The sequence below is a fragment of the Martes martes genome, assembly GCF_963455335.1.
Source record: "Martes martes genome assembly, chromosome: 11".
NCBI lineage: Eukaryota > Metazoa > Chordata > Mammalia > Carnivora > Mustelidae > Martes > Martes martes.
Window position 1 is genome coordinate 10,201,420 of NC_137899.1, and position 27,571 is coordinate 10,228,990.

At 40.8% G+C, this 27,571-nt stretch overlaps 3 protein-coding genes across 4 annotated transcripts; 2 read left to right on the plus strand and 1 right to left on the minus strand.

The window, feature by feature from the left end:
• Nucleotides 1-200: 200 nt before the first annotated feature.
• MRPL32 (mitochondrial ribosomal protein L32) lies at nucleotides 201-5,234 on the minus strand. The gene is made up of 3 exons (XM_080818849.1): nucleotides 5,080-5,234; nucleotides 3,541-3,722; nucleotides 201-1,129 (listed from the first exon to the last, which is right to left on the minus strand). The coding sequence occupies exons 1-3, from the start codon at nucleotides 5,207-5,209 to the stop codon at nucleotides 875-877; spliced, it is 567 nt and encodes a 188-aa protein (XP_080674975.1). The 5' UTR covers nucleotides 5,210-5,234; the 3' UTR covers nucleotides 201-874.
• Nucleotides 5,235-5,415: 181 nt separating this feature from the next.
• PSMA2 (proteasome 20S subunit alpha 2) lies at nucleotides 5,416-18,118 on the plus strand. 2 transcript variants are annotated; one of them, XR_013967634.1, is made up of 9 exons: nucleotides 5,426-5,492; nucleotides 9,331-9,407; nucleotides 10,115-10,247; nucleotides 11,597-11,719; nucleotides 12,464-12,545; nucleotides 14,070-14,143; nucleotides 15,211-15,268; nucleotides 15,356-15,532; nucleotides 17,875-18,118. XR_013967634.1 is itself a non-coding variant. In XM_080818186.1 (8 exons), the coding sequence occupies exons 1-8, from the start codon at nucleotides 5,452-5,454 to the stop codon at nucleotides 15,470-15,472; spliced, it is 705 nt and encodes a 234-aa protein (XP_080674312.1). In that variant the 5' UTR covers nucleotides 5,416-5,451; the 3' UTR covers nucleotides 15,473-15,637. The 2 variants fall into 2 exon arrangements, 1 of the variants encoding a protein (XP_080674312.1); XM_080818186.1 differs by lacking the exon at nucleotides 17,875-18,118 and having other exon boundaries at nucleotides 5,416-5,492; nucleotides 15,356-15,637.
• Nucleotides 18,119-20,591: 2,473 nt separating this feature from the next.
• Nucleotides 20,592-24,848, plus strand: LOC308352692 (UPF0415 protein C7orf25). The gene is given in 4 exon segments (XM_080819012.1): nucleotides 20,592-20,732; nucleotides 21,349-21,511; nucleotides 21,691-22,960; nucleotides 22,963-24,848. Coding segments are annotated over 2 exon segments (1,263 nt in total). The 5' UTR covers nucleotides 20,592-20,732; nucleotides 21,349-21,511; nucleotides 21,691-21,711; the 3' UTR covers nucleotides 22,977-24,848.
• Nucleotides 24,849-27,571: the final 2,723 nt, after the last annotated feature.

Here is a 27,571-nt window from a genome sequence, read left to right on the forward strand (position 1 = left end):
GGGCAGGAAACTCATAAAATAGCAAACTTCGGGTTCAGGATAGATACATGAAGGGGGCAGGGAAAGGGAAATTTGAAAATTGAAATTTGAAAGGGAAAATTGAAATGAAATTTGAAATGAATTTGAAATTTAAAAAGGCCATTGCTACAAAGAGATAAGGTAACAGAATGAAAAATAAACTAAAAGGATACGTACATGTTCCGTATACCAGTGAATTTACTCACATCTCCTTCTAAAAATCTCTCCCCAAACTATAAAATACAAATCTCGTGAGCCATCTAAGGAATTCTCAAAGTCATTTTGATTTAGTGTAAAATGTGATAAGCTATTTCTAAGTAAATTAACATCACACATCCCATATAAAATGAATTTCACCAAAGGCAACTTTAATTTGCTAAAATAAAACAAAACTGAACAGAACAAACCTCCTCTTACTACCATCTTAGAAAAACAATACCCCAAATTCAAATAACCCATTTCCAGGTGTTACTTAAATGAAAGTATCTGTGTATTTTTGTGTAAGAAAAACCACTGGCAAACAAACAAAATCAGAACCAAAACACCTAGTTCTTGCTAGGAATTTCGAATCATTTGTTTTATTTTCCTGTATTGGAAATTTTACATTTACTTAAAATCTTACAGTATAACAGAAACAGACACGTTAGTCCATTGTGCCTCTGTATAAACAAATATTTTCAGAGTTTACTCTTCGTATTGTCTTCAAATTGCCCACACAAAACTAACTGCTTTGAGAGTACGTTTTAAACTAGACTGGTAATTTAAAAACAAGTGCAAACTAACGTGAAAACAAAGAATTTTCCTCTTTCAGGACAAATGTTTTATATGAAGTTCTCCTCTTCCAACACCTTTGGTCTTAATTCTGGGTGAACCAGGACGGTCGCTTCCTGTCTCGTTCAATGATTCTCTTACCACGATCTTGTTCAGATGGTACCTCTCCTGTGTACAGCACCACAGTCTCCACAGAAGGAGCCTTAAAAGGGCCCCCTTCTTGTTTCCCCATCTGTCTTCTGATTTCTGCAGTCTCCTTGCACACCTTCTCATAGCAATAGCCACAAAGGACGTGCTTCAGTTTCAGGTGACCACATTCAGGACAAACATCAATATTGTTCTTTTAAAAAAAAACAAACAACAGAAATGTATTTTAAGAAGAGGCCTAATACTGCACATGTAATCAGACTTATACTTGAACTTAATTGGACTGTTCATGTCGCATAAGGTCATATACCAGTTCAACCCCACTTTAATTTTTTTTTTTTAAGTAGGCTCATTGCACACTGCAGAGCCCAACATGGGGCTTGAACTCATGGCCCCGAGACCAAGACCTGAGATGAGATCAAGAACTGGACATGCAACTGAGCCACCCAGGTGCCCCTTAATGTCACTTTAATAGGGGAACTGAGGACAAACAAGTTTGAATTAATAGAGAAAGTGGGACTAGAACTCAGGTCTACCAACTATGAAGCTGGTACATTTTTACTTAAACACAGCAGCCATATTATGTAAAATGATACTCTATTCCCCCCACCTTCAAATACTGAACATCTAATAAGGAGTCCTTCAGCACAATGGGGGACCCAGACAGGCACCATTGTAATAAGAGACCAAGGGAAAGGGAACTCATTTTTCCCTCCCTGCGGAAAACAAGGTGACAAACATTATAGTTGACTTCCCCTAATGTATCAGTGTAACTTAAATTTCTGTATGAAGCCTCTGGTGTACTACAGTATATGGTGTAACAGTTGGTATATGGTGTAATTTTTCCTTTTATGAGTAACTCTGATTATTCCTTAATGTAAAACTCCCTTCTTATGCTACAATTTGATAATGAGTTTTTACACTCAACTTCAATAAGACAATTATAACCTCCAGAAGAAATGTTTTCAATGTGTTCTAAAGGTAGATTTGCAGTAGAAAAGAAAAATTGTTTAGGAGCATCAAAGGAATTCCAAGCACTTCATAAAATTAACATATAAACCTTTGTGAGGCAATGACAAAGAGTTTTACTTTCTGAAAGGAATAAAGAACCTTGCAAATGACTTGCCTCACCAACTTCTCATTTTCTTTGCTACACTGGATGCTGGATTGCATGTCTAACTGGAGGTATGGGAGCGATACCCAGTTGGAGCTCTCTTCCTGATCAAAGTACCAGCATAATATACGACGAGTAGCCAGAAGCAATTCAGTGAAAAAAGTGAGTCCACAGGGGGCTAGTCTTTTCCCTCAGAATAAATGCAGTGAGGGAATTCATGGAACAGCTTCCTCTCATTCCAAAACTGTAAAATCTCTCAACCAAACTGTATGTATTATTGCTTTAATGACATACTTTTCAGCCCCAGACTTTAAGTCCAGTTCCAAACGTGACTCAGTAATACTTTTTGGCTTAAGTTCTAAGGGCATGGTTTAATAGTGAATGTTGGAAGTTTATGAAAGTCAACTCTGTTCTCGAGTTTCATCTGCACTGTGCTCCGCTGTGGAATGCCATGGAGCAAACAGTAACTCAGACTGTGACTGTTAAAAGCACAAGTTAACAAATCAAAGGTAACAAACAATGTAATTCTTGTTTACTAGATCAATGAAGAGTATATCCACGGGGGCAGGGAGAACGGGGAATGGGTATGGCCACCTGGAATTGTCTGAGGACAGGAACACACCAGAAAGATTCAAGAAAAGAATGTGAGTTCAAAAAAAATCAGACTTTGGGGCACCTGAGTGGCTCAGTGGTTAAGACTCTGCCTTCGGCTCAGGTCATGATCTCAGAGTCCTGGGATTGAGCCCCACATCAGGCTCTCTGCTCATCAAGGAGCCTGCTTTCCCCTCTCTCTCTGCCTGCCTCTCTGCCTACTTGTGATCTCTCTCTCTGTCAAACAAATAAAATCTTTAAAGAAAAAAAAAAGAATCAGACTGCCTAGGCTCACATCCTGGCTCTACCACTGAAGAGTTGTTTGTGACTACAGGCAAATTCTTTTTGCCTCAGTTTCAATCCTAAAAATGAGCAAAGCTATATCTACTTTGTAGGGCTATTGTGAGGATTTGGTAAGATAATTCACATAAAGCACTTAGACACATCAGGGGCACTAAATAGATATCAGCTATTTTTATGACCAACCTAAGGATTATCTTTCACAGTATTTTATTTGTCACAGTCAAGGACAGAATAAATATGTAAGGGTAGTAAAACTTGAGATCCAATATACCCACTGCTTCTGACTTTAATTTTAGACTCTGCTGTGATTAAGATGTTTACCAAAATATGACACCAAATCACCAGCTCCTAACAAAAGTCATAACCCAGTCCCCCGTCCAGACTCCAAACTCTCTTCTTGACTATGGTCCTAACACTTAGGCTACAGGACAGTAGACATATAAACATACACAATGAGAAAGCTGTATTTTATTTAGGTCAGAGGAAAGTACATGTATAAGCTCTAAGAATGATTTACTCATAGGCCATATAAGTACTAAGAGGAGATGCAGTGGTGGATGTGAGAGAAAGCACACCCACAAAAATCAACATATTACCTTAACTTTAATAAGTTTCTGAGGGTTTCTTCTCCTACAGCGGTTAACTTCAATGCTGCGTCTGTTCTTTGGAGCTGCCATCCAAAAGATACTATCTGAAAGTCTGGGAATCTCCTTACTTCCGTTGGTATCATTTGTTGGTTCTGTAAATACAGCTGGACCTTGGATTGCTAATGCCGGCCCTACAAAAACAAAACGTGGAAATAAAGAACAGATACCTAGTTTCTAAATGACTCTCTACATATCATTCTCTTAACAACAGTGATACGGCAATAGACATATATAAAATTTAGAACACTACACTCAAGAGACATTAAACAGAAGCCTAGCTATTGAAATACACTAAAATTCAAACATAATGCAATTTTAAACAACGTGAATAGAATTTTTGCTTAGAGGGACCTGCTGAAATCAATCAGTAGAATTTTACCAAGAATTTCTCACTTTCTGAAATATAGAACTCAGGGGTTTAGTAGTAAACATGAATGAATCACTTCAAACTGTCCAATTCTACTTGGTAAGCAGTTCCTATTTTACAAGTAAATCTAAGCTTGAGGTTCCCCAAATATATTTCTAACTTGCATTCAAATAACTGCATCATGGCCCCTTTTTATTATATTCCAACTGAGTTACTTCCTTTGTCATATAGTTTGGTAGGCCCTTTAAGTCACTTAGTTCTTCATAGTATTTGATTACCGTTTGTTTTCTAAAGAAAATAACTAGCTCACCATTCTGCATGATATTTACTTATATGACTATCAACGTTTCAGTTGTTTTTCTACGTTGCTTATAAAATGAAAGAGATTCCTTTATCCTATCCCTGCTATTCCTCAGACCTGGAAGATGTCTTTTGGTTTTGGTATTCCTTTCTAATATTTTAAAGTATTGCGAACCAGAGCTCAGTGGTTAACAGCACAGGCTCTGCCGGCCCGTGTGACCTTGGGACTTTCAAGAGCCTGCTTCTTCCGCTGAAAAGAGGTGATACGTAACGGGATGGTGTGGAGACTTCCCAGGAAGCACCCGTAGGCTTTGGCTTACGGTGGGCTCTCCGTTCACACTCCCTGGGTAATATGTTCGGGACACCTTAGAAATAAGCGTAGAATGTAAATGAGAAAGTAATGACAATTTTAACATCTCTGATACTTCTAGCTAAAATTCGTTGCCGAGGAAAACACAGGGACCAGCAGGATTCAGCTGCAGAGCTCTAACACCACAAAGGAGGACAAACTGCTTTAGGGGGTTGGAGGACTGAGATGGAAACAGGATCTAGATAGTGGCGACCCTGATCTAAGTGAACAAACTTCGATTACATTCTGTGTATGAATGGGACAATCAGACGATTTTTTCTGTTTTTCGGGGTTGGGGGGAGGCAAAACCAACTTCTTCTACTTTCCAAGTAAGGAATTATCCCGGAAAACGTCTCCTACCCGCGGCGGCGGATCAAAACGCGGGAGGAGAGCGAAATATAAGCTGTGCCCCCAAAGCTGCCTGGGGTCCCCTCAATCCAATCTCTTTTCCACGGCGGCCTCCCTTACGTACCCCACGGAGGACTGGGTAAACCTGGCCCGGTCTGCTGAAGTTTCCGCTGTAGCAGTTCCCAACAGCTCCGGAGGAGTCCCCGGGCGGCCGGCCACGGCGGAAAGACAAGCACCAGCATGGCCGACGCCATCTTCCTCGCCGCCCGAAGACCACTCCCACCTGGCTGCTGCGTTCCGCGCCGCCTCGAGCATGCGTACAGACGCAGAGTCTGGCAAACCTGGCTGCTGGAACTACATCGCCCAGCATGTCCCTGGAGCGGCTCTGACTCTCCTCCAATCAGAGAGAGAGAAAGGAAGGAGCGGGGAGGGGAAATGAAAAGAAACTGGCTCCAGTGCGCATGTGTGCGGATGTGCTTTGGCACTCCAGGTAAAGATGGCGGAGCGCGGTTACAGCTTTTCGCTGACTACATTCAGGTATGGAAGGGGCTCCCAAAGTCCTCCGCGGAGCCGAGGTTGTAGGAGTTCCTTCTGCCCAGATTTTTCCGTCCTAGTCTCTGGCTTGATGCTTCCGGGGGGCCCAGTGGGAAATAGGGATGGAAATGCGACTTTGCAAAGTCATTTTCTTGGCCCGCCCGCGGCCTGGGAGCAGCGGTGCCGGGAAGCCGCGGGAACGCGGGTTTGGGGATCGAGGGCGACCTTGGGGCTGCGGGAGGCTGAGGTCCTCAACCAGGGATTTACTTTCACTTTGAAGACTGGCGAATAAGGCAGTTTTGGATTAGCTGCCTCCGGGTGTCCCGTTCGGAACTCAGGATTTCCTTCCTGACCCAAGTAGGCCTGATTGGGGAGCTTCTGGACCTTGGAATCTTGGTCCAATCTTGGGGGTCCCTTTTTTCTTTTCGGAAAACCTCATCGTTACAGTCCGGTCTGAGTATTAGTCTCCGTTTGGTACTTCGAAATCTCTTCCCGCTTTCGGTTTCTTCCCTGCCCCGGTTAGAAGTTTAAGGACTAAAAATGAAAGCGCGAATCTTTCTGTCCCCTAATGTTCGTGGGCCCCAGGCTAGTAGGCTGCATTTCCGTTTTGGCGATTTTGGGGGTGGGGGGGGGTTATGTTTACTTTACAAAATATTGTAGGCTTTTCTATTTTAGGACAAGGGATTAATAATAGTATATTTTTCAAAAATATAGTTGAGATAAACTATTGTTCCAGATGTAAGAAAACCATCAGCCACGAGTTTAATAAATCGACCCGGGAATGATTTAGTTTGACCATTTTCTTAGGGATCAGTAATCTGCCATTTAGTTGAAATGTTCTATCTGACAGCTAGCTGAAGGCAAGCGGGATCCAACTTGTTGAGTACTTTCTGTGTGGGTGCAATTTAACCTACTCCACTTCTTTCTACTACCCTGTGTGATAAATGTTATTTCAACATCTTACTGATGAACTAACCACAGGTCGAGCAAATTAAAACTTGTCTGAGCTCATAGATGAGTAGCTGAGTTCATGTTAAAACTGGGTTCTTTCCAATGACGAAATTAATACAGTTTCTATTACTGTATGGTGTCTTTTTAAAATACTAAAATACTTTCCATACCCTTGGCAGTTTTCAATAATAAATGATTTTTTTAGCCTTTGTAACCATATACAATGATAGAGAGCAATATTTGCTAAATAACCACTGTTCATATTTGTGAACAAAGCAAACTTGGTTCTTTAAGAAAGTATTATCTTTTCTTTAGAATAAGTGGAGCTGAAACAAAACGTCATCAGGGGCTGGATCCATCTGTAATAATTTATTAAAATAAACTTGTTTTTTAACATAATAGTTCAACTCTGTCTGAGATTTGAAATTTTTGTTTCTAGGCTGTTTTACTCAGAATTAAACTATTAATGGTGGAAGTTATGAGGCTATAATATAGGATGAATAGGTGTTCTTGTGGATGACATTCAGTTGAGAATATTGACAATGAGTAAACAGTGTGTCTACTGATTAGTGTCTGCTAATGCATTCTGAATAAAGTTTTTCTCTTACTCAGAAATTTTTATTAAAAGAGAGTAAAAAAAGAGGGGCTCCTGGGTGGCTCAGTGGGTTAAAGCCTCTGCCTTCGGCTCAGGTCATGATCCCAGGGTCCTGGAATTGAGCCCCACGTCAGGCTTTCTGCTCAGTGGAGAGCCTGCTTCCCTTCCTCTCTCTCTGCCTTCCTCTCTGCCTACTTGTGATCTCTGCCTTCAAATAAATAAATAAAATCTTAAAAAAAAAAAGTAAAAAAAGAAACAACTGAAGATTGGATAGTCAGGAAAAGCCACCGCATGTGGGGGTGAATTGTTAGACCATAGGTGAGAAAAGCCAACTATTTGAAGACGTAGGGGTAGAGAGACCGATGGACAGAGGAAAGAGGATATGTGAAAGTCCTGAAGTTGGGAAAAAAACTTGAACTACAGGAATTGAAACTAAGGCCAGTGTGCTAGAGTCTGGTGAGCAATGAGTTAGCGTGTGTAGGGCCACTCTTGCAGAGCCTTGTAGGCCAGAATAAGAAGTTTGTATTTTAAATGAACCAGGAAGTTGCAGAACTTAAGTGAGAGGTGATGTACAATGGTATCTCTGGCTAGGGAGACTGAAGTAAGGGTAGAAAAGAGGAAAACTAGGTAGAAGTCAGTTATCCCAGGTAGAGATGCTGGTACTTTGGAATGGGCCAGTGGCATGACTGACTAAAAAGATGGTTGATGGCTCAGTGAGCTCATAGACTGGTAAGCTTTCATAGAGGAAGATGCAATGCTAGATGTGTATGCAGGTGATTGTGGGAACAGAGAGAAGGTATATTTAAGTTTACCTGAGCCTTTAAAATGTTCCCCAGGAGTATTGAAAACCGGGTGGACCCAGTGAGTCATGATATGTTTATTGAAATAGTGATAATAAAGTAAAACATGTACAGCCTGTTTTTAAAAACTTAAATACCTATTGATGTTATTTCACTCAAGTTAGCTAATTTTGTCATTTAAGAGTCTTTAAGCTGCCACACCTACGCTTATGCTGTACGTAGGTCTAAGTTGTGTCTCTGCCAGCCAAATGATTGTGACTCCTGGTACTAGGTTATATGTTAGCATACTGACCGAACTGAGTTTCTTCACACTTTGTTGAGAAAGACAAACATTGTAAGAATAATTTAAGCATGATGACTCCTAGCCAGAGGGGAAGTATGGGACATCATAGGCATATGTGTATGCGACTCAACCTAGTCTGAGTGGTCAGGATAGCTTCTCTAAGAACATGGCATTTCTACTGAAGATTGAAGGATGACCAGGAGACAGTTCACCAGAGGAAGGTGAAATGCATTCCAGGCAGAGATGTTAGCTTGTCAAAGGGGTTTTTGAATTCTAAGAGTAGTCTGTGTGTCTGGAAGAAAGTTGAGGATTGAATGACTGAGTATCCATAATTTTATGAAGATGAAATAAAAGGCCTTCTGAAACTCAAGGTTATATATTCATTAGTAGACCAGAGTTATGGACCAAGCTGTGTCATTCTAGACAAATTACTTTTACTCAAGACCTTTCTCTTTTTGTGTAAAATTAGGTTAGTCTGCGAATTTGTGATGTTTTAACTCAACAACTGGATTGAAATGAAGTATGATCTTAAAAGCCAGTTCAGGGCTAGTATTTGGCTATGAAACCCATGGAATCAGATATGTTGTATATCATCAGCTCATAGCTTCGCCAAATAGCCTTATATAGAAAATATTTTGTCATGGGTGATAACTAGATCTTACATCTTAGGCCATGCCTACCTTATAAAATGTGTGACTCTGCCCATACAAAATATATGCTGTTGTATGGCATTTAACAAACACACAGATGTTCTAATTACATTAACTATTTGGTATTTACTTATTGCTAATTTTGTGCCAGGAACAAAAGGCATCACTTCATTTAATCTTCACAACAATCTTTTGAAATAGGTATTGTCCTATTATCCCCACTTTATGGATGTGAAAACTGAGACACAGTGGGGTTAAGTAATTTGAAGTCACAAGGTTGGGAAGTGGTAAAAGGCAACAGTAATGATGGCTGCTGCTTTGAGAGGCAGACAAGAAAGTGGGGTTGCGGGGGGCGGGGAGGAAAAATAAGTGCTTCACTATGAATATGTTCAAGTTGCCTGGTAAACTCAGTTTCTGTACAGCTTTATAATGTGAAAGCTCAGCTGTTCTTTGGTATTTGGTTAATGGATTTGTCCTATATATCTGCCCATTCTCAGAGAGATTTCTATTACACATTTTTGAGGATATGTGAATTTAGCAAATACCTTTGTTTCTTTTTAAGCCCATCTGGTAAACTTGTCCAGATTGAATATGCCTTGGCTGCTGTAGCTGGAGGAGCCCCTTCGGTAGGAATTAAAGGTAATTAAACGTTTCATTCATTTCAGATGCCTGTTAATAGTTATCCTAAAGTTCTTTTGGAATTAATTAGTAATTAATACAAATAAATAACTAGAGCAGCATAATTTTTAACAGTTCTTTCTGTTGATTTACAGTATTTTGAAGTTTAAAAAAACTAATAAGCCAGTAAGTCTAAGAAGATGATTAAAATTTTTTTTCAAAATAAATGTAGCTCCTTTATATCTCAGTTGTAATAACCCACAGATCATCTTTCCCATTGAGAAAACTGAGTATTCTTTTGCTTTTCCACTAATTATATATGGTTTTTATTTTTTCTGATATTTAGAAAAAGTTAATGAGAAAACTTAATCTAAAGATATCCTTTTTTCCCCCCAAAAGCCTGTATCACTGATTAAATTTCAAATTATAAGAACAGTAGCCAAGTAGGCAGAAGTTCGTTATTTTAAAATGTGTGGACCTTTAGGTGTCCTGGAATACTTTAAGAGATGTTGGGTAATGTATTTAGCTTTAGGAGTTCCTTACCATAGTATAGATGACCATTGAGGGAAAAATGGATTTATCATTTCTTAGGTGATTTTAATATAGAAAAGGTTTTACAAATAAAAGGAAATAAAGGAGTTTGGGTGAATTGCATCCATAATTAGAAAACTACTGAAGCAGAGTCTTTAAGTGGTTAAACCTTTGACGCTTTTTTTTTTTTTTTAAAGCTGCAAATGGTGTGGTATTAGCAACTGAGAAGAAACAGAAATCCATTCTGTATGATGAGCGAAGTGTACACAAAGTGGAACCAATTACCAAGCATATAGGCCTGGTGTATAGTGGCATGGGCCCAGATTACAGGTACTTTTATACTGTTGTTTTTTTCACCATTTTACGAACTGTTTGTAATTTGTACCTTGAGGAGAAATATCCAGGGGTGTTTTTCCTTTAACCTCCCAACCCTTTATTTTTGTACTTTGTTTAGCATCGTTGGCAGCTGACTTTAGCTTGCCTGCATGGACTACAGTAAGGGTCGCTTTAAGGATAACCCTGTGCCACTCTGTTGTAAAAGAGGAGAACCAGTACTTCTCTTTACCTCTGTTTAGTGAGCTTTCCCTTCTGATCACAATCCCTCTTCTACTATCCAAGGGCTAAGCTGTTCTCTAATGCCTTTTTAAAATAAGCAATACAAGTTATAATAAGCTGTATCTAAGAAAAGTTATCAGGCAGCAAAAGAAAACATTACCATTCAGAGTTAACCCCATTATATTTGTGTTCTTAGCAAAGGAACAGAATTCTCAAAGGCCACTCAAGTGAAACATCAGGGCCTTTGTTATATGAGGGTACCAGCAAGTTGAAAGAGATTGGCACATTTCTGTGTTTGTCATATAACAGGTAAAGCGGGGTATTATTACTTCATTCCTGATTTTTGGGAAACGACACAGGTAAACCAGTTTCACCTCAGTAAATCAGAAAAAGCAACAGTGTTGCTAGAATGTGGCCGGGCTTCACTACAGTAGATCCTGTTACCATTGTACGGAAGGGATGCTGCAGTGTACTGACGGAGTACACCGAGGCAGGACTGCTGAGGGTAAACCGAGTCTTACACAGAAGGGTAACGTGCATGGTTCAGACCTGCAGTACAGGAGCAGTTAAAGGTCCATCCTATTTGTCCTGCTAATGTATTTGATCATTATACAGAATATTAATAATTTTTAATAACTTTAGTCTCTGAAGGATGCTCTTTGAAGTGCAGTCTGTGGAAAGGATTGAAGCAGAGTGAGAAAAGTATGCCCTAAGTAGTATGTGTGCGTATATGTACGTATGTACGTACGTGTACTACTGTGTGGGCATTTGTGTGTTTTGGCTTGTCTGAGATAAAAAGGATGATTGCCCTCAGGAAAGGGGGCACAATCTTGAAGAAGCCGTGAAGGGAGGTAAAGCTCCCATTGTGTATACTAAATCTGTTACTGCTGAGCTGACTGGTAACCCTGGTCCCTAAATTTCTTCCGTTTGTCTTATCCTTGTTCCGTTTCCTATGGCTCAGCTCCTCTGTGTTGCTCTGGTGTCTTCTCGCAAGTTAACTGGAATCAGATGTCAGAGCAAGACTAACTTGGAGCTGCTTGTTACTGTTACACAGATACATGTAAGACTTGTAAGACTTAAATAGCCGAGTGTTAACTAAATCTTCCTTCTTCCTTGTTTGTTAGAGTGCTGGTGCACAGAGCCCGGAAACTAGCTCAGCAATACTATCTCGTTTACCAAGAACCCATCCCCACAGCTCAGCTGGTGCAGAGAGTCGCTTCAGTGATGCAAGAATACACTCAGTCAGGGTGAGTTGATTTTATACTTTGAAATGTGTCACGAATTAGAAGAAAAGAAACCATTTTAGAAGAGTGCATGTATTTAAGAAGAGGATTTACTATTCTTGTATTTATTTAATAGAGAAAATCACTATGATGGGTATTTTGAATTTTAAAATTGGGTGACCTAGGATATTAAGGAAAAAAATAGAGTGGTGTCTTGCTGTTGATATAATTGCAGAAAGCAGCTTCTAGATAATGTCTTTTGCCAGTGATTAAAATGCTTCTTTATGGGCAGGCAATTATTGCTGCTTCCAAATTTATCTTTGCAGCCACAAATGATTGTAAGCACATGATGAAAGCAATAACTCTTTTAACACATCCATATTCTTTTAATTCTCTGGAATCTGGGTGTGCATGGGGATGAGGTAATAGAAAGATAGCTGCTGATAATGTAAAGCTAGTGGAAAAGCTGCATTTTTTGGAAAGTTCTCATTTTGTTAAGACACAAAATGTTACTCCACACTTACCCCAATATTTGTGTCTCTCTGTTTACCCAAATGATTTGGTTAGTGTTCCTTAGTACCATAAAGAGAATTTGTTTTGAATTGATTTGTTCAGAGGGGTATGAAATACTTCTTAAGGAACTTACAAGTCTAATTCATTTTACCCCATGATATGCTTTATTAACACTTAAGAGTATTAATAATCCTTACTTTAGGTCGACTTTAACACCATGAAGATGCCGAGTAATTTCGTTTTTCTTTTCTTCAGTGGCGTTCGTCCATTTGGAGTTTCCCTACTAATTTGTGGTTGGAATGAGGGGCGACCATATTTATTTCAGTCAGATCCGTCTGTAAGTATCATACATATTAGAGGGATTTGTTAAAGTACTCCTTGAACATCTAATAAAAACAATAACCACAAAAAGTTTAAAATTTGGCAGTATCTCCTTTTTTCTTTCACACTGGGGCTTTAGAACACTTGGAGTGGTGTATATTCATTTGCACATTTAAAATGTTGGCAATGCCGTCGTCTGATGAAGAGGGTCTGCCCTCTGTTTCTCTGCCTTCTCTTATTCATGAACTCCACATACTTGAAAAGATTTATTGAAATAGTTGTTACCAGATCTCTTCAAGTCTGGAGTTTTGTTGCTTTGACAAACGTGATGAAAGGTTCGTGTCTAGAGGCCAGTGCTATACTCCTTGCGATCTGCTTAATCCTGGGGCTGACCTGGATGTGGCTTTTCCTACACAAACACAGATGTAACTCTTGAAGCCGTTGTTTTGTAAAGTGGGTGAGTTTGTCTCCTGGAAAGCAGAAGACTGGTTTCTGAGTTAGGAGGCGTTTGTAGATGCTACTGCTTCTCCACAACCATCTCATTTGCTGTGAGGAAAACCAGAAGAAAAGAAATTCATGATGAGGAACGGATCTTTCCAAGTTTGTGGCTCATTAAATAATTGCAGGTTCACTCCGTGTCAGTCTTACACTCTAACCTTGTAATCTAAAGAAGCAAAAGAAAAATATTTTGGTTGGTTGTTACTTAAATGAGGAAACTGAAGTATTTTGAGAGGTCACAGTGTCTGTTACCCCATCTCTGAGCTGCTGAGGCTAAATGACAAGCTCTCTTCCCTCCATTCCATTGGGGTAGCAGAAGCCACCATCGCTTGGATCCAGGTTTCATTTTTTGCTTTTTTCTTCCCTGTTTTATCTAAAAAGCAGTTGTTTCTTGTAAAGTATGTTTGGTATGTTTCTTTCAGTATTTTTCTTGTGTGTGTGCGTATGTTTTTTTTTCCAACAGATGAGGCCGTATTATACACAATATATTGCTGCTTTCATCTAACACTAGATTATGAAATACCAAAACTATGAAATATTTTTTTAAACTATGAATATTTTTAACGAGATACTGTCTCTTTTTAGTTTATTTGGCAATAATAAAGACTTGCTCACCATTTTTCATACATGTACAATAGATTTTTAGAGGCCTTCAATCCCAGTAAGCTGAATAATACTTTTGCTTATTTGCCTTAAGTTAATCTGTTTCCTTTAACCAACTTCTTTACATAAATTGTATACAGTAAATTACACATATTCAAAGTGTACAATTTGATGAGCTTTGACGGGTGTAAATACCTGAGAAAGCTGTCACCACAACCAAAATACTGACCCTCTCCATAACCTCCAGAAGTGCCTTCATGCCTCTTTGTTACTTACCTTTTGTGAAAATAGCCTATTTTGTGACATATTCCATTGCATTCCGATATTCTGTGAACTTAGAAGTCGGAGACAGATTTTTAGAACTAAAAAAGAGATGGCAGGGTGATATAATAAGATTAATGATTTAAAATACGGTTTATCCTCTTCTCTTCCTCATTAGGGAGCTTACTTTGCCTGGAAAGCCACAGCAATGGGAAAGAACTATGTGAACGGGAAGACTTTCCTCGAGAAAAGGTAGGCTAATTGTAGCTGGATTTAGCAAGCTTACTTCATCGTTCTCCACTCTGTTTAAATCACTAACATTATGATTTTAAACACGTTTGTTTTATTACTTTGTATACAAATACTCATTTGTGTAGCCTACTTACAAATAAACAAAAACTTCTCTTCACCCTGGCTTCCTGGTTTTCACTATATTAACTGGTAATATTATGTATTTCTTATGAACTTTTTTTCCTCCATTCTTATAGTTGTTTCCTAAATGTTGTTTCTATTTTTTATCTTGTTTCTCCTTCTACAATCTAAAAAAAAATGAAAAACTCTTGGAATTGGAGTACGAAATTTGGGAGGAAAGTTTAAATGAGTTAAGTGGTAACGGTTTACTTTATAACAATTACAGAAATTGTGAAGCCAAATACCTGGTAGTAATGGTAGATTAAATATGTGAAATATGTGCTTGATGAAAAGTGGAGTACTATGTAAAAATCTGTCAGCTACCCTAGCACAACAATCTGCTCTTACTTCCAGCCGTATTCTGGACTGAGCATTAGTCCCCCAAAGTGTGTCCTACATTTTGAATTGTAGAAGTTTGTGACTGACTAGAACCAACAGATGGACCTTCTCAGTACATTTTTCACATAATGTTAAGATTACTAAAAATCTTAAACCTGGGATTAATTGGTAAACTTAAATAATTTTAAGATCTTTCTTAAAGCACTTTTCTTTTACATATTAATAGTCTTCAAACATTTCACGTGAAGTTAAAACTTAGGAGAACAAACATAGGAAATTTTAGCAAAGGTCTGACTTCTTTATTTAAAAAATTATAATATTACCACCATATTCTGGGTATATTAAAATATTTATACTCCTGTTAGGTTTTCAAGCTCCATGATATTAGGATTGCATGCAAATAATTCTTATTTGGGGACAGTTATTGCAATGAGTGGACTAAAAGAATCTGTAGCTTAGTATTTTTAGGAGTGTTTTAGATTTTTAAAAATTCTTATGCTGCTGCTGTCAGGTTTAAATCATAATGTAAATTGTGCCATAAATCATTGTTTTTTCGAAAAATTCTTTAGATACAATGAAGACCTGGAACTTGAAGATGCCATTCATACAGCCATATTAACCCTAAAGGTTAGCATAATTTCTAACAATGGGATTTATAATGAGTTTGTAATTAAGTGCTTAGAAAATTGACCTTTTGCCCTCCCTCTTCAATAGGAAAGCTTTGAAGGACAAATGACAGAAGACAACATAGAGGTTGGAATCTGCAATGAAGCCGGATTCAGGAGGCTCACTCCGACTGAAGTTAAGGATTACTTGGCAGCCATAGCATAATAACTGAGTGACTGAAAAATCTGGAATCTCAGATAATCCCTCTACTCAAACATGTTTAAAGTATGTTTTGTTTTGCAGACTTTTTGCATACTTATTTCTACATGGTTTAATGGACTGATGTTTTTAAAATGATACTTATAAATCATAATAAACTGTTAAATCCAACTTCTAGCTTTTTAGGAGTTAGTGAAATTTTAAAATAGTTATTTCCTGCTTTTTATCACAGTTGACTTCTGGAAACTACACTGCAAAGCAGAATGGTGAAATCACTCGTTAGTCTTCATGCAGTTTTGGTTCAGACAAATCTTGTTACACTCCTTGCTGTCAGATGTTGTCTGTGTGTGTCAGTAAAGCAAAATGCTGATTTTGGTAAACATCACTGCATTCAGAGCTGGGAGAATCTGCAGGCTTTCGTGGATTCGTGAGACGATAGGAAGTATAGGTGTTTTGTAGGCACTGTTAGGTGTACATCAGTGAAACCCTAGGACACTGAGGTTGCACTGGGGCTCTGAAGGGTGCTAGGCCAAAGAATGTCCTATAGGAGATCTGTGATGCAAGTAAATAAAAAGTGGTGGACTGGTTCCTGTTGGTTTCTCCATCACAAGTAGGTAAATGTATTTAAAGGAGTCCCTTAGATTCCCCTAGACTTTTTAAACTCAAGGATGAACATAAGTGCTAGAAATAAAATCCTTAATACTTAAACATCAATGCTATGGCTTAAGGCTCTCCCTCATTCATGTAATCTCAACCTTGGCTGTCAATTAAGACTCATAGAAGTAGGCAAATAATGTGACCTCTGTTTTCATTATACAGGAAGACATACTGCTTAATTTTGTTTGTTTTTAAGACATTTTTAGGATAAGAGAAATCATTAGTGTGGCCCACAGAACAGAGTTTATGAATATCATTTCTTTTTCTTTTTTTTTTTTTAAAGATTTTATTTATTTATTTGAGAGAGAAAACATGAGTGGGGTGAAGAGCAGAGGGAGAAGCTGAGCACGGAGCCCGACACTGGGCTCGATCCTGGAACCCCTGGACCATGACCCGAGCTGAAGGCAGACACCCAACTGACAGAGCCACCCAGGCACCGCTAAATATCGTCATTTCTTACTAACAGACACAATAGGCAGTTCCATGATTCAAATGTGGCTCAAAAGGTTTTAAGATTTAGCTGAGTGTAGGAGAACAGAGTCTTACCTTGAAGTGTTTTGGTCAGGATTCCCAGTGCTGCTCCCCACCATCACGATAGCTCTGTATCTTAGTGTAGGTGGCAGCAGCTTTATGATGGGAGGTGGCAGCTTGATCTCTGATGTCAACATGTTTGTCTTGAAGGCTGTATCTAATCTCTTGGTCTGTTGAGGCTCCAGCAGCACCGTAGAAAGAGAACATAGTAGTAGAAAGGAATGGTTTTTGGGTCAGGTCTTAACTCTTCTACTTACTGGCTCAGAGGGTTTTCTGAGGACAGAATTTGATGATGCAAATGAAAGGTCTGCAGGTTTCATGCTCAAGTATTCTGTAAGGGTTAGCTGCCTTTGGATTTGTTCAGGCCCTCTCTAATGTCCAATATTCAAAAACCAGAGGAATACCAAAATTCTACAAGTCAAAGAATGGAAAGTAAGGCAGGCATATTAAGGAGAAAAGTGTTTGTAGATTCCTACTGAAGGCTCACAGAGTAAGTCCACAGAATAAAAGGAGGAAAAATTCACAGAAGCAAATCTGTGTCCATATTCTGTTCTCTGGCTCTTCCCCCATTAAATGCAAAGCGTCATTCAGTTGATGCTGCCTAGAACACTTTTACCTTTGTTTTTAGTTCCTTCTTTTCATTGACCGGAAAAGCCATTCCTTTTGCTCCCAGTTCTTGGGGAATTCAGTTCTTTGGTCTTGCGACCCCATCCCTAAATGTCTCACAACTCTTCAGTCATTCCAGCTTGTGGAATTGAGCTGGTTTAAACCTCCTTAAGCGTCACAGTGCTCCTAATGTTCACAGCCCCTCTCTGATCTTGGTTCATTTTTTATCTTCCCTCTCCTAAAGGCTTTGCCTCTGCTTGTTCTGTCCTTTCTCTTTTCTAGTTCCTCAATGAACCACAAACTTAAGTTTGCAAAATAATTATTAGTTATGAAACATGGAAAATGTTTAAATTCATATATTAATCTTTGTGATTACTGAGTACTGGTTCACTGGGCTCTGACTGGGTGATAAGGAGGGTCAAAGGAGTTTTCATCTGTTCATTGATGTTCATGGATGAAAACTGCCAGCCTAGTCCTTAAACTCCCCATCTTTATCAGATACCAGGTGAGTGATAATCAGCTTCCTAAGCATGAGCGTATTTTAAAAAGTTAGATAATTTTAACACTTCATTTGAGGCGATGCCCCTGAGTTTCATTACTTTTAACTTTTCCAGGTATTCCAGCAAGTACTGTCCTCCATATTTTAAATAGTAGGCTTATGCAGTTCTCCAGATTCCTGGAGGTTAGCCGCTCTGCAGACTTTATATTCTGCAAGGTGAGAATTTAGAACTCTTAAACTATCCTCACTTTCTCTCTGCCTCAGTTTAATTGGATCACAATGTTCAGTGTAAACGCTTTTATTAAAGGCTTTGCAAGTAAACTGTTATTATATTTCCTAAATAAATTTCCTGGAGGTGATAATTGCTTCACTTTTTTGTGTTCTGTGTAGCTATCACCAATTCTGAGATTCCCCCAACAGGAATTTAAAACCTTTTACATACTGTTTCCCTCAGTATATCATGTCAAGTGATCTTCACTGTTCTCTCCCTAATCCTCCGGCACCCTTCTTCCCCTCCAAACACCTCCAGAAGTTTCTCTCTCAGAACCGGCTTTCTGCTCTGCTCCAGGCTAGTTGCAGGTTTGAAACTATATTCTATCTCGGTGGGCTGGGTTTAAAAATTCTAGGTTAGAAATGATCTCCATGTTTTACAGGCATTATTCCTAGATTCCAGCGTTGCTGATCAGAAACCTAATGCTGTTGTGTGTGTGTTCCAGATCCTTTCTTTATAACTTTTTTTCCCCTCTGCAGTTAACGACCTTTTATTTGCAACATTCAGAAATTTCACACTGACGTGTCCCTTTCTGTAGGTTTCTTAACATTGTGCTGAGCGTTCGGTAGGCCCTTTCACTGTAGAAACTAAAATCTTTCAGTTTTGGTCAGTTTCCTAGTGTTTGAGAAATTTAATTTTTTTCCTGTATTTTTTTACTTGTCTTTATTGTACATTCTAGTACAGTTTTATTCACCCTTTCCTACTCTTAAATGATATTTTAGAATTGGGGATATCATTTTTAATTTTGAAAAATTCTTTCTTACACTCTCACCTCCCTTTAAAAAAGTCCTAAAGCCCTCATGTTTCATGAATGAATTATCTGAGGAGGCTAGTTATAGAATACTTTTTTAAAAACCATTTTATTCTACTTTCTGGTTTACTTAAAATTCCAAACAGAAAAATGTTTGGAAGTGCTGTGTTTGTGAGTTCCAAACCTACAAACTGGGGGTTGTTGCTGTAAACCATTTCTCAGTGGTCTTCCATTTGCTCAATTTCTCCAGAGAAAAATAGGGCTTAGGAAGAGGAGTGTCAGCATCCTGGGAGAGGCAGAGGAGGAACTAACAGTATTTCACATTCCATAGAAAATTGTCCTTCTTCCTGTGTCTGGAAGCCCTCTGACTCCCTGCTGTCAGCTTGGTAGTCTTTTGCCAGGAGAAGGATGGCTAGATGCCCAGCTGCACTGGACTTGAGAGAGAACTGGAATGTTTGTTTTTACAGGGTTATAAGCAGTGCCCATTTTCAGTCCTGCGCACTGTTCCCCTCCCTTCTACCTTCTAGGCACCTGCAGTTCCATGGCCTTTCTGGGGTTCTGCTTTGTGAGTCACTTCCTGCAGACACTTTGCTTCACTGTGCAAACTTCTCCATTTACAGAGAGGCTGCCTGGGTTAGATAACCTCTTTGTCGTGGTTTTAGCTTTAAATGTATCTACCTTAGGGGCCCCTGGGTGGCTCAGTGGGTTGAGCCTTTGCCTTCAGCTCTGGTCATGATCCCAGGGTCCTGGGATTGAGCCCCACGTCGGGCTCTGCTCAGCAGGGAGCCTGCTTCCCCCTCTCTCTCTGCCTGCCTCTCTGCCTACTTGTGACCTCTCTCTGTCAAATAAATAAATAAAACCTTTAAAAAAATAAATAAAATATATCTACCTTTTACTTTGTGAAGAGTATTAAATAAGTTAATATGTGAAAAGCACTTAGAATAATGCCTGCCATAAAATAAGCATTGAATAAGTGTTATTATTGTTCTTTGTCTTCCAAAAATGTATAGACATTTCATGTGCAGTCATTTTCTTGTTCTTGTTACTCTTGTGGGTTTATTCCTTTTCCTTTCCTAAGGGTGTCAAATAAGGTTTTGGAGGAGACATACATAGGATTAATGTTAATTTGAAGTCCTTTAAAAATTTTTTTAAAATTAGCTTTACTATATCAAAAGTCCTAAGCCTGTGGTTGACTTTGGACACTCTTACTAGGCTAATACGAGTTTCTTCCTCTCAGAAGTCATTCGATCATATGTCCTCCAGAAAGGTAGCACATCTCTGGTATCACACTTTCTATGGAGAGCTCAGAATCGCGCAGTAGAAAGTGCTTTGGCTTGGAATCAAGAGTCCCAGCTCTAGCACTTAACACTTGCGTGAAACCTTTGAACACGCTGTTTTCTCTTCACTTAAAATGAGCCGAAAATTCTTCCACTGCCTGCCACTCGGTAAGGGGTTTGAGCTTGACGGCAGAAACACAGTCCTTGGGCGCAACCGGGAGATAGTCTCCACCAAAATGCACGACTTCTGCCCCCGGAAAAGTCCACACCGAGCTTAAGGGATTAAGCGCGGGGTCAGCCTGCGAGACCGAGTGGGCGGCGCCCTACTGGGAGTGCTGCCTGGCCCCGAGAGCTCCACCTCTGCTTCCCCGGGGCGAGGTTGCCGCGAACTCGCGGTCTCTTCCTGATGCGAGAGTGGGAGAAGCCGGGTGCCCTCAACAAACATGGCGGCCGCGTTAGCGTCAGCCGCGCTCGGGAGGCCACGCTCCCGCCTGGGACTCGCGGACTCGGCGTCACCCGGCGCGGGACCACGTGACTCAGGCGGCGCTCGCGCGGGCTGAGCAGCCGCAGCTGCTAGGAGTGGGGTGGGGTCTGCCGGGCGAGCTTTCCCGGCGGGTCCCGGCCTCGCGCGCGCACGTGTCTGCCTGCTCGCGCACGCGGTCCTGGCGCTGCCGGTGAGGAGCCGGGGAGGCGGAGGGAGGGAGCGGGGCGGCACTTCCCCGGCCGGGAGGGGCTGGGCCGGCCGGCGAGGCCGGGAGGGGCGGACTCTGGGCCGCCGCGCGCCCCCCGTCCTGCCCTCCACGCCCAGCGCTGGCTCCGGGGGCTGTTTGAGCCCGAGTCAGCGTGGCCCGGCCGAGCTGTGCGAGCGGACCCGGTACGGCTGCAGGGTCCGATGCCCGCCCGGAAGGCCCCGCCGACCTCCGTGTCGCCGCGGGCCGCACTCTCGGGGTCTAGTTTATCTTCGGGCTTTTCCTTCCTGGGAGCCGGAGCCCAGTTGGTGGGCCCCTTCCGTCTTTTAAAATGTACTGGGTTGACGTCAAATGCAGGAACGAGGCAGTCTTGATTCCGTGGCGGGTGGACCGTGTGCCCGTGGGATAGCACGAGGCAGTCGGGTAGAGGGGACCCACTTGCGAGGGAGGAAAAGGTCAGAAAGGCTTAGAGTGGTCATTTTGGGAGACACTTTTGGTTTGGACCACTTGCTAACCAGCTCGTCTGTGTGGATCTTTTTAATTTAATCGCGCTCTCTTCACTTTCCGAGCCTTTTATAAAAACTGTTCTCCAACCAAACAGGAAAGCTGCTGACCAGGGAGCTCCTTGTGTAGCAGCTGGCCGAACTCCTGCCTTTTACCCTGACCCCGGACGTATTGAACATGACCTTCAGACTGAAGAAATAAAGGTCTAAAAAAAACTGTGTCAGAACCCAACATACCAAAAGAAGAGTTTGGAAACACAGGTATCATCCTTTTCTTAGTTGTCACAGGAGGAAGTCACTCCAAAATCAGCCGTGCGGAAGAAGGTTCAGCCGCCATAAGCTTTGTTGCTAGGTTGAAGTTGTATAATCCTCAGTGAAGAATTGATTGCCGTCATTTCTCAGGACTGTTTCGATTTGCCTTGTTTCTTTTCTTTCCATAGGAAAGGAATAATGCTGTCAGCATGTCTGCACACTCCATGCTCTGTGAACGAATCGCCATAGCCAAGGAACTGATCAAGAGAGCAGAATCACTTTCTAGATCAAGAAAAGGTGGCATAGAAGGTGGTGCAAAGCTGTGCAGCAAATTGAAGGCAGAGTTAAAATTCTTACAGAAAGTAGAAGCCGGGAAAGTAGCGATTAAGGAATCCCATCTACAGAGCACTAACCTAACACACCTAAGAGCCATCGTGGAATCAGCAGAAAACTTGGAAGAAGTTGTTAGTGTTCTTCATGTCTTTGCTTACACAGATGCCGTGGGAGAAAAGCAGACCCTTGTGGTGGATGTGGTTGCAAATGGTGGTCACACGTGGGTGAAAGCCATTGGCCGAAAGGCTGAAGCTCTCCATAACATCTGGCTGGGCAGGGGCCAGTATGGTGACAAAAGCATCATTGAGCAGGCTGAAGACTTCCTCCAGGCCAGTCACCAGCAACCAGTGCAGTACAGCAACCCTCACATCATCTTTGCATTTTACAACAGCGTGTCCAGCCCCATGGCAGAGAAGCTCAAAGAAATGGGCATTTCTGTGAGAGGAGACATAGTAGCCGTTAACTCTCTCTTAGATCACTCAGAAGAGCTCCAGCCCAGTGAGAGTGAGTCAGACGACGAGGGCCCTGAACTTTTGCGGGTGACCCAAGTGGACCGAGAAAATATTCTAGCAAGTGTTGCCTTTCCGACGGAAATTAAGGTCGACGTGTGCAAAAGAGTGAATCTGGACATTACGACTTTAATCACATACGTATCTGCCCTCAGCTACGGAGGCTGCCACTTTGTCTTCAAAGAGAAAGTCCTTACGGAACAAGCAGAGCAAGAGAGGAAGGAGCAGGTTTTGCCACAGCTGGAGGCGTTTATGAAGGACAAGGAGTTGTTTGCCTGTCATTCTGCTGTCAAAGACTTTCAGTCTATTCTGGATACCTTAGGAGGACCTGGGGAGAGAGAGAGGGCCACTATGCTGATTAAGCAAATTAATGTGGTGCCTGACCAGCCTTCTGAGCGTGCCTTGAGACTAGTGGCCAGTTCAAAAATCAATAGCCGCTCGCTAACAATTTTTGGGACAGGAGACACTCTAAAAGCCATCACGATGACTGCCAATAGTGGTTTTGTCAGAGCTGCCAACAACCAGGGTGTTAAATTTAGTGTGTTTATCCATCAGCCTAGAGCCCTTACTGAGAGCAAAGAGGCTCTCGCCACCCCTTTACCGAAAGACTACACAACTGCAATGAACACTGATGATACCCTTTAAATATTGTCATGGCAATAAGTTATTGATACCAAAGGCTGGGTCTTCCCATCTTAAATGGGAAGGAAGAAAAGGTCTATAGTAAAAATAATACTTAGCACTCTTAACCTGTAGAGTTGTGTGTGTCATCTATAAAATACATAACCCAAAGTAGAAAAAGCACAAGAGACAAGCGTATTTACCAAACTGCCTACATTTTAGCAACCAAGAACAGAAATACATCTATATGAAGCTTTTAGCTGTGTGACAGTACTTTTATTTGATTGAGTAGGGCAACAGCCCCCTAGTGGCAATCGGCATTTCATGGGATGTGGCTACACTGCATCTTGCATAAAATACCTGGAGAAAACTGAAGCTTGTTTATCGTTATATTGGTTCATCATTCATGTGGGTTGAGGCTGGGAAGTTTATAATTCGTTTTTGATTGTAAAGTTATGGCCATTATGAATGAAAAGAAACTTCCTCGATTGCTCAAGTCAGGCATACTCTGGTGCGTGCATTTACAAAGAGTACATTAATATAGAAGAAAATAAAGTGAATACTGGGCATGTGAAACCCATGAACCGATGTATACACCTTTGTGAAAAGAAAGATAGTCCCACTACTATACACCTGGGGCATTTAATGCAAAATATTAATTAGAGGAAATTGTAAAAGAATTACCAAAACCGTTTTAAAAGAACTCAAATTTTACTTTTAAGTACAAAGACTTCCCATATTGCAAGTATTTGACTTATAAATACTGCCTTTACTCTCTCTTTTGCAAGTGGCAAGTGACAACTGCATTACTTCACTCTTGTGAAATGGTGGTAGGTGATCCCATGCCTGTTGCATGACACAAGTTGTAATTAAAAATAAATTTTTATGTCCACATGGCCCTAGGTCCTTTATTTGCAACAAAGCAAAGTAGCTTAGCAAAGGAGATACATATTGACTGTATTTTAAAAATTGGGACATTAAGTCTTAGAGCTTAAGTATTAAGGCAAGCTAAGTGTGGGAGCCTGTATTAGAACGCATTGCCACAGCCTGACCTCATTCTTTTGTGCCAACTTTGCTGTTTTGTGAGACGGGAACTAAGTTTCCAGGCCCAGTGTTTGTTGTTGGGGGCGGGGGTTGAATTTGTTTATAGGATGTCCATGAACACTGCAGTGAAATGCGAAAGTAAACTTGGGAATGTTTCTCTTGGGAGCGATTCCATTACTTTCCCGGAACACATTTCCTAGGGGAAAAGTTTGTGATTGGGATTCCAATTTAGAATAGAGAGGTGGATTTAACTTGCATTGCAACTGAAATTGTATAGTGTTAAAAATTGGGCTTAGGCCTTTTTGAGCACCTATTAAGGTATTAAGGTGCTTGGTACTGAGCATTTAAAAATTTGGTCTAAAAAAAAAATGAGGAATTGGTCTTTGCTCCAAGGAATTCTTAGTCCGAAATGGAGTTGAGTAACTGAAGTGTAGTTACTTTATTGAGTGTTGTCATGTGCCAGCCACAGCACGAAGGGCTGAGCTTTCAGGGAGTAGCAGGAAGAGGGTAGATTTCTATCCATTTCTTTCCACCATGCATTAATACCGAAGAACTTGAATCTTTGCCAACCAGAACGTATACAGCCACAGCACTCTTGGAAGAAGCTGATTTCTGAAGTGGCCATGGCTGTGGTTCTCCCATGAGCATTTTCATTTTCTGGACATTCAGTGATTACAGTTCCTGATGACATAATCAATAATGCAAGCAGCAGATACGGACACGTGGTGGGGCACTGGATCCTGGAATATAAAGAAAGTAGTGCCTTCTCTAGGAACACACACACATGACGACATTCGTGTACCCTAGACCTGCCACAGCTGTCCAAAATGATATCTGCAAAGGTGAAAAATAAATAATAAAAGAATGAACAAAGTTGTGGTTGCTTTGGCAGCACATGTATTAAAATTGGAATGACACAGAGAAGGTTAGCAGGGCCCCTGGGCAAGGATGACATGCAAATTCGTGAAGTGTTCCATATTAAAAGAAAAAAGAAGAATGAGCAAAATTGAAAGATGTTGTTAAATACCAGTTAAAAACTGTCAAGTCCGAAGAATCATATGGTTATAAAGCAAAGCGCATGTCCAAGGTTTTTTTTTTTTGAAGATTTTATTTGACAGAGATCACAAGTAGGCAGAGAGGCAGGCAGAGAGGGAGAAGCAGGCTCCCTGCTGAGCAGAGAGCCCGATGTGGGACTCGATCCCAGGACCCTGAGATCATGACCTGAGCTGAAGGCAGAGGCTTAACCCACTGAGCCACCCAGGTGCCCCTGTCCAAAAGATTATGAACGTGAAGATGTATAATGTAAAATCTATGGTGAAGCGGTGGGTGAAAGAAAAAGCATGTTAAAAAATCCTCATCTCATTTAGAAGGGACTCAATAGCAGCTCTGATTGTTGCCATTAAAAAATAACACAGGGGTCGCCTGGGTGGCTCAGTCGGTTAAGCCTCTGCTTTTGGCTTAAGTCCTGGGATCAAGGCCTTCGTCGAGCTCCCTGCTTGGCGGGAGGCCTCCTTCTCCCTCTCCCACTCCCCTTGCTTGTGTTCCCTCTTTCACTCTCTGTCAAATAGATAAATAAGTAGCACAGTATAATTTGAGGTGTCCAACAGGAAATGTGACTGATGGTACAAGTTAAACCAAGCTGACTCGCTTTCCAATGAAGGGTGAGTTTGGAGAATAAATGCAGATCATATACGGAAAGACAAGTCAAAGGCATTCCTAAGGAAGCATAAAAACCAGAAAGCAGAAAATAAGAGACATATAAGGCCAAAAAGGAGACGCTGGGGAGGAAGATGAATTATTGCCGGGAAATACACTGTATCCGTATACTGTTTGGATAAATTTGGAAAACTCAATGAAATAGGAATTAGAAATGAAGAAGTAGAAAACCTAAATAACCAATAGCCACTTAAAAAAATTGTTAAAGTTACTAAGTAATGACTTCCAAAAAATGTCCAGGTTCGGTTAGCTTCATTAGATAAGTGTTTGCTTACTTTTAAATATCAGATAATGCTCTTGCTCTTAAAAGTAGTGTGGAGCACACCACCATAAGTGGGGTGGACAGTATTCAACACGGTAGCCGTGGTGTCCTTACCACCCGGCCCCTTTCCTAAGAGGAGGACTCCGGCTTGCTCCTGCTTGACCATGGAGCCTTGGTGAGGACCCCAGCCCATTTGTGCCATCTCCACCTGTCATCTCAGATCATCACCGTATCGGGAATGTTTTCATATTCATTTTGTGTAATATAAGCATAATTCTGATATTAAAACATGACATAGTGTCCTAAAAAAGCTGCAGCGAAATTTTGGTTTAGGTCAAATAAATAAAATCTTAAAAAAAAAAAAAAGAATATATGCACAAACATGGGACGTCTGCGTGGCTCAGTTGGTTAAACGATTGCCTTCGGCTCAGGTCATCATCCTGGAGTCCTGGGATGGAGTCGTGCCTCGGGCTTCCTGCTCAGCAGGGAGTCTGCTTCTCCCTCTGACCCTACCCTTCTCGTGCTGTCTTTCTCTCTCTCTCATTCTCTCTCTTTCAAATAAAATCTCTCTCTCTCTCTATATATATATATAGATATAGATATAGATATGTTGATCGATTGCAGGGCCCAATGCCCATCTGGAAGGCCCCGCCGACTTCCTGGTCGCCCCAGGCTGCATTCTCAGGGTCTGGTTTATCTTTGGGATTTTCCTTCCCACGAGGGGGTGCTTAGTTGGTGGGCCCCTTTCCTCTTTTTTAAAATGTGCCGGGCCCCTTTCCACCTTTCCTTTCAAGGTTTCCTTAAAAACCTTTCCTTTCCTACAGCTCAGCAGAGCTCCCTGCTGTTGCCAGATGGGATGCTTCACAATCATGAGTCATTGAATAAAGCCAATTCGATCCTTAAATTCACTCAGGTGGATTTTTGTTTTTTAACAATGGTGAGCAGCATCTACCTGCTTACCTCCATTGTTTGGTGATTTGAGCAAGAAATAAATACTGATAATCCACTGATGAATATACACTTTGCCCGAATTAATGGTACTTCTTTTGTCTTGGAGATGTTTTGCATTTCATACAATCAAATTACTAGTCTCTCTTCCCTCCTTGTTTCTGCATCAGACTCGAAAAGGCCTTCTGGAAGTCCTATTGTCAGATCGCTATTTCCATCTCCATAAATAATAGATGGCAGTGCTTAACTCCCTATAGCCTTACCAGAATTAGGCTTCTTTAATTTTTTCAGTTGTCAAAAAAAAAAAAAAAAAAATCCCAGTGAATCTGGGATTCTTAAATATGTTTAATGGTCCTTGTATTTCTGCCATAAGTTGCTTGTTAATATCTTCTCTCTCTCAATTGATTGATTTTATCAATCTTTTCATTGATTTATAAAATCTTTACATAAATTAAGGATTAGACCAGTTATCTATTGTTCTATAACAAAGTATTCCACAATTTAGTGGCTTAACATAATCAACATAGTATTGTATCTCATGATTTTATGGGTTAGGAATTCAAGCAGGGCTTGCCTCTGTGATTCTTCTATTCCAAGTGGCATTGCCTGGGGTCACTCAGGTGTTTAGCTAGTGGA

What these genes read in the sequence shown, in the direction of transcription:
- MRPL32 (XM_080818849.1), bottom strand. Translation starts at nt 5,209, where the DNA reads ATGGCGTCGGCCATGCTGGTGCTTGTCTTTCCGCCGTGGCCGGCCGCC. An exon ending in TTTACCCAGTCCTCCGTGGG is followed by an intron (nt 3,723 to 5,079) that starts GTACGTAAGGGA and finishes TTGTTTTTGTAG; the next exon opens with GGCCGGCATTAGCAATCCAA. An exon ending in AGAAACTTATTAAAGTTAAG is followed by an intron (nt 1,130 to 3,540) that starts GTAATATGTTGA and finishes TTTTTTTAAAAG; the next exon opens with AACAATATTGATGTTTGTCC.
- PSMA2 (XM_080818186.1), top strand. Translation starts at nt 5,452, where the DNA reads ATGGCGGAGCGCGGTTACAGCTTTTCGCTGACTACATTCAG. An exon ending in CCCTTCGGTAGGAATTAAAG is followed by an intron (nt 9,408 to 10,114) that starts GTAATTAAACGT and finishes TTTTTTTTAAAG; the next exon opens with CTGCAAATGGTGTGGTATTA. An exon ending in TATTTCAGTCAGATCCGTCT is followed by an intron (nt 12,546 to 14,069) that starts GTAAGTATCATA and finishes CTTCCTCATTAG; the next exon opens with GGAGCTTACTTTGCCTGGAA.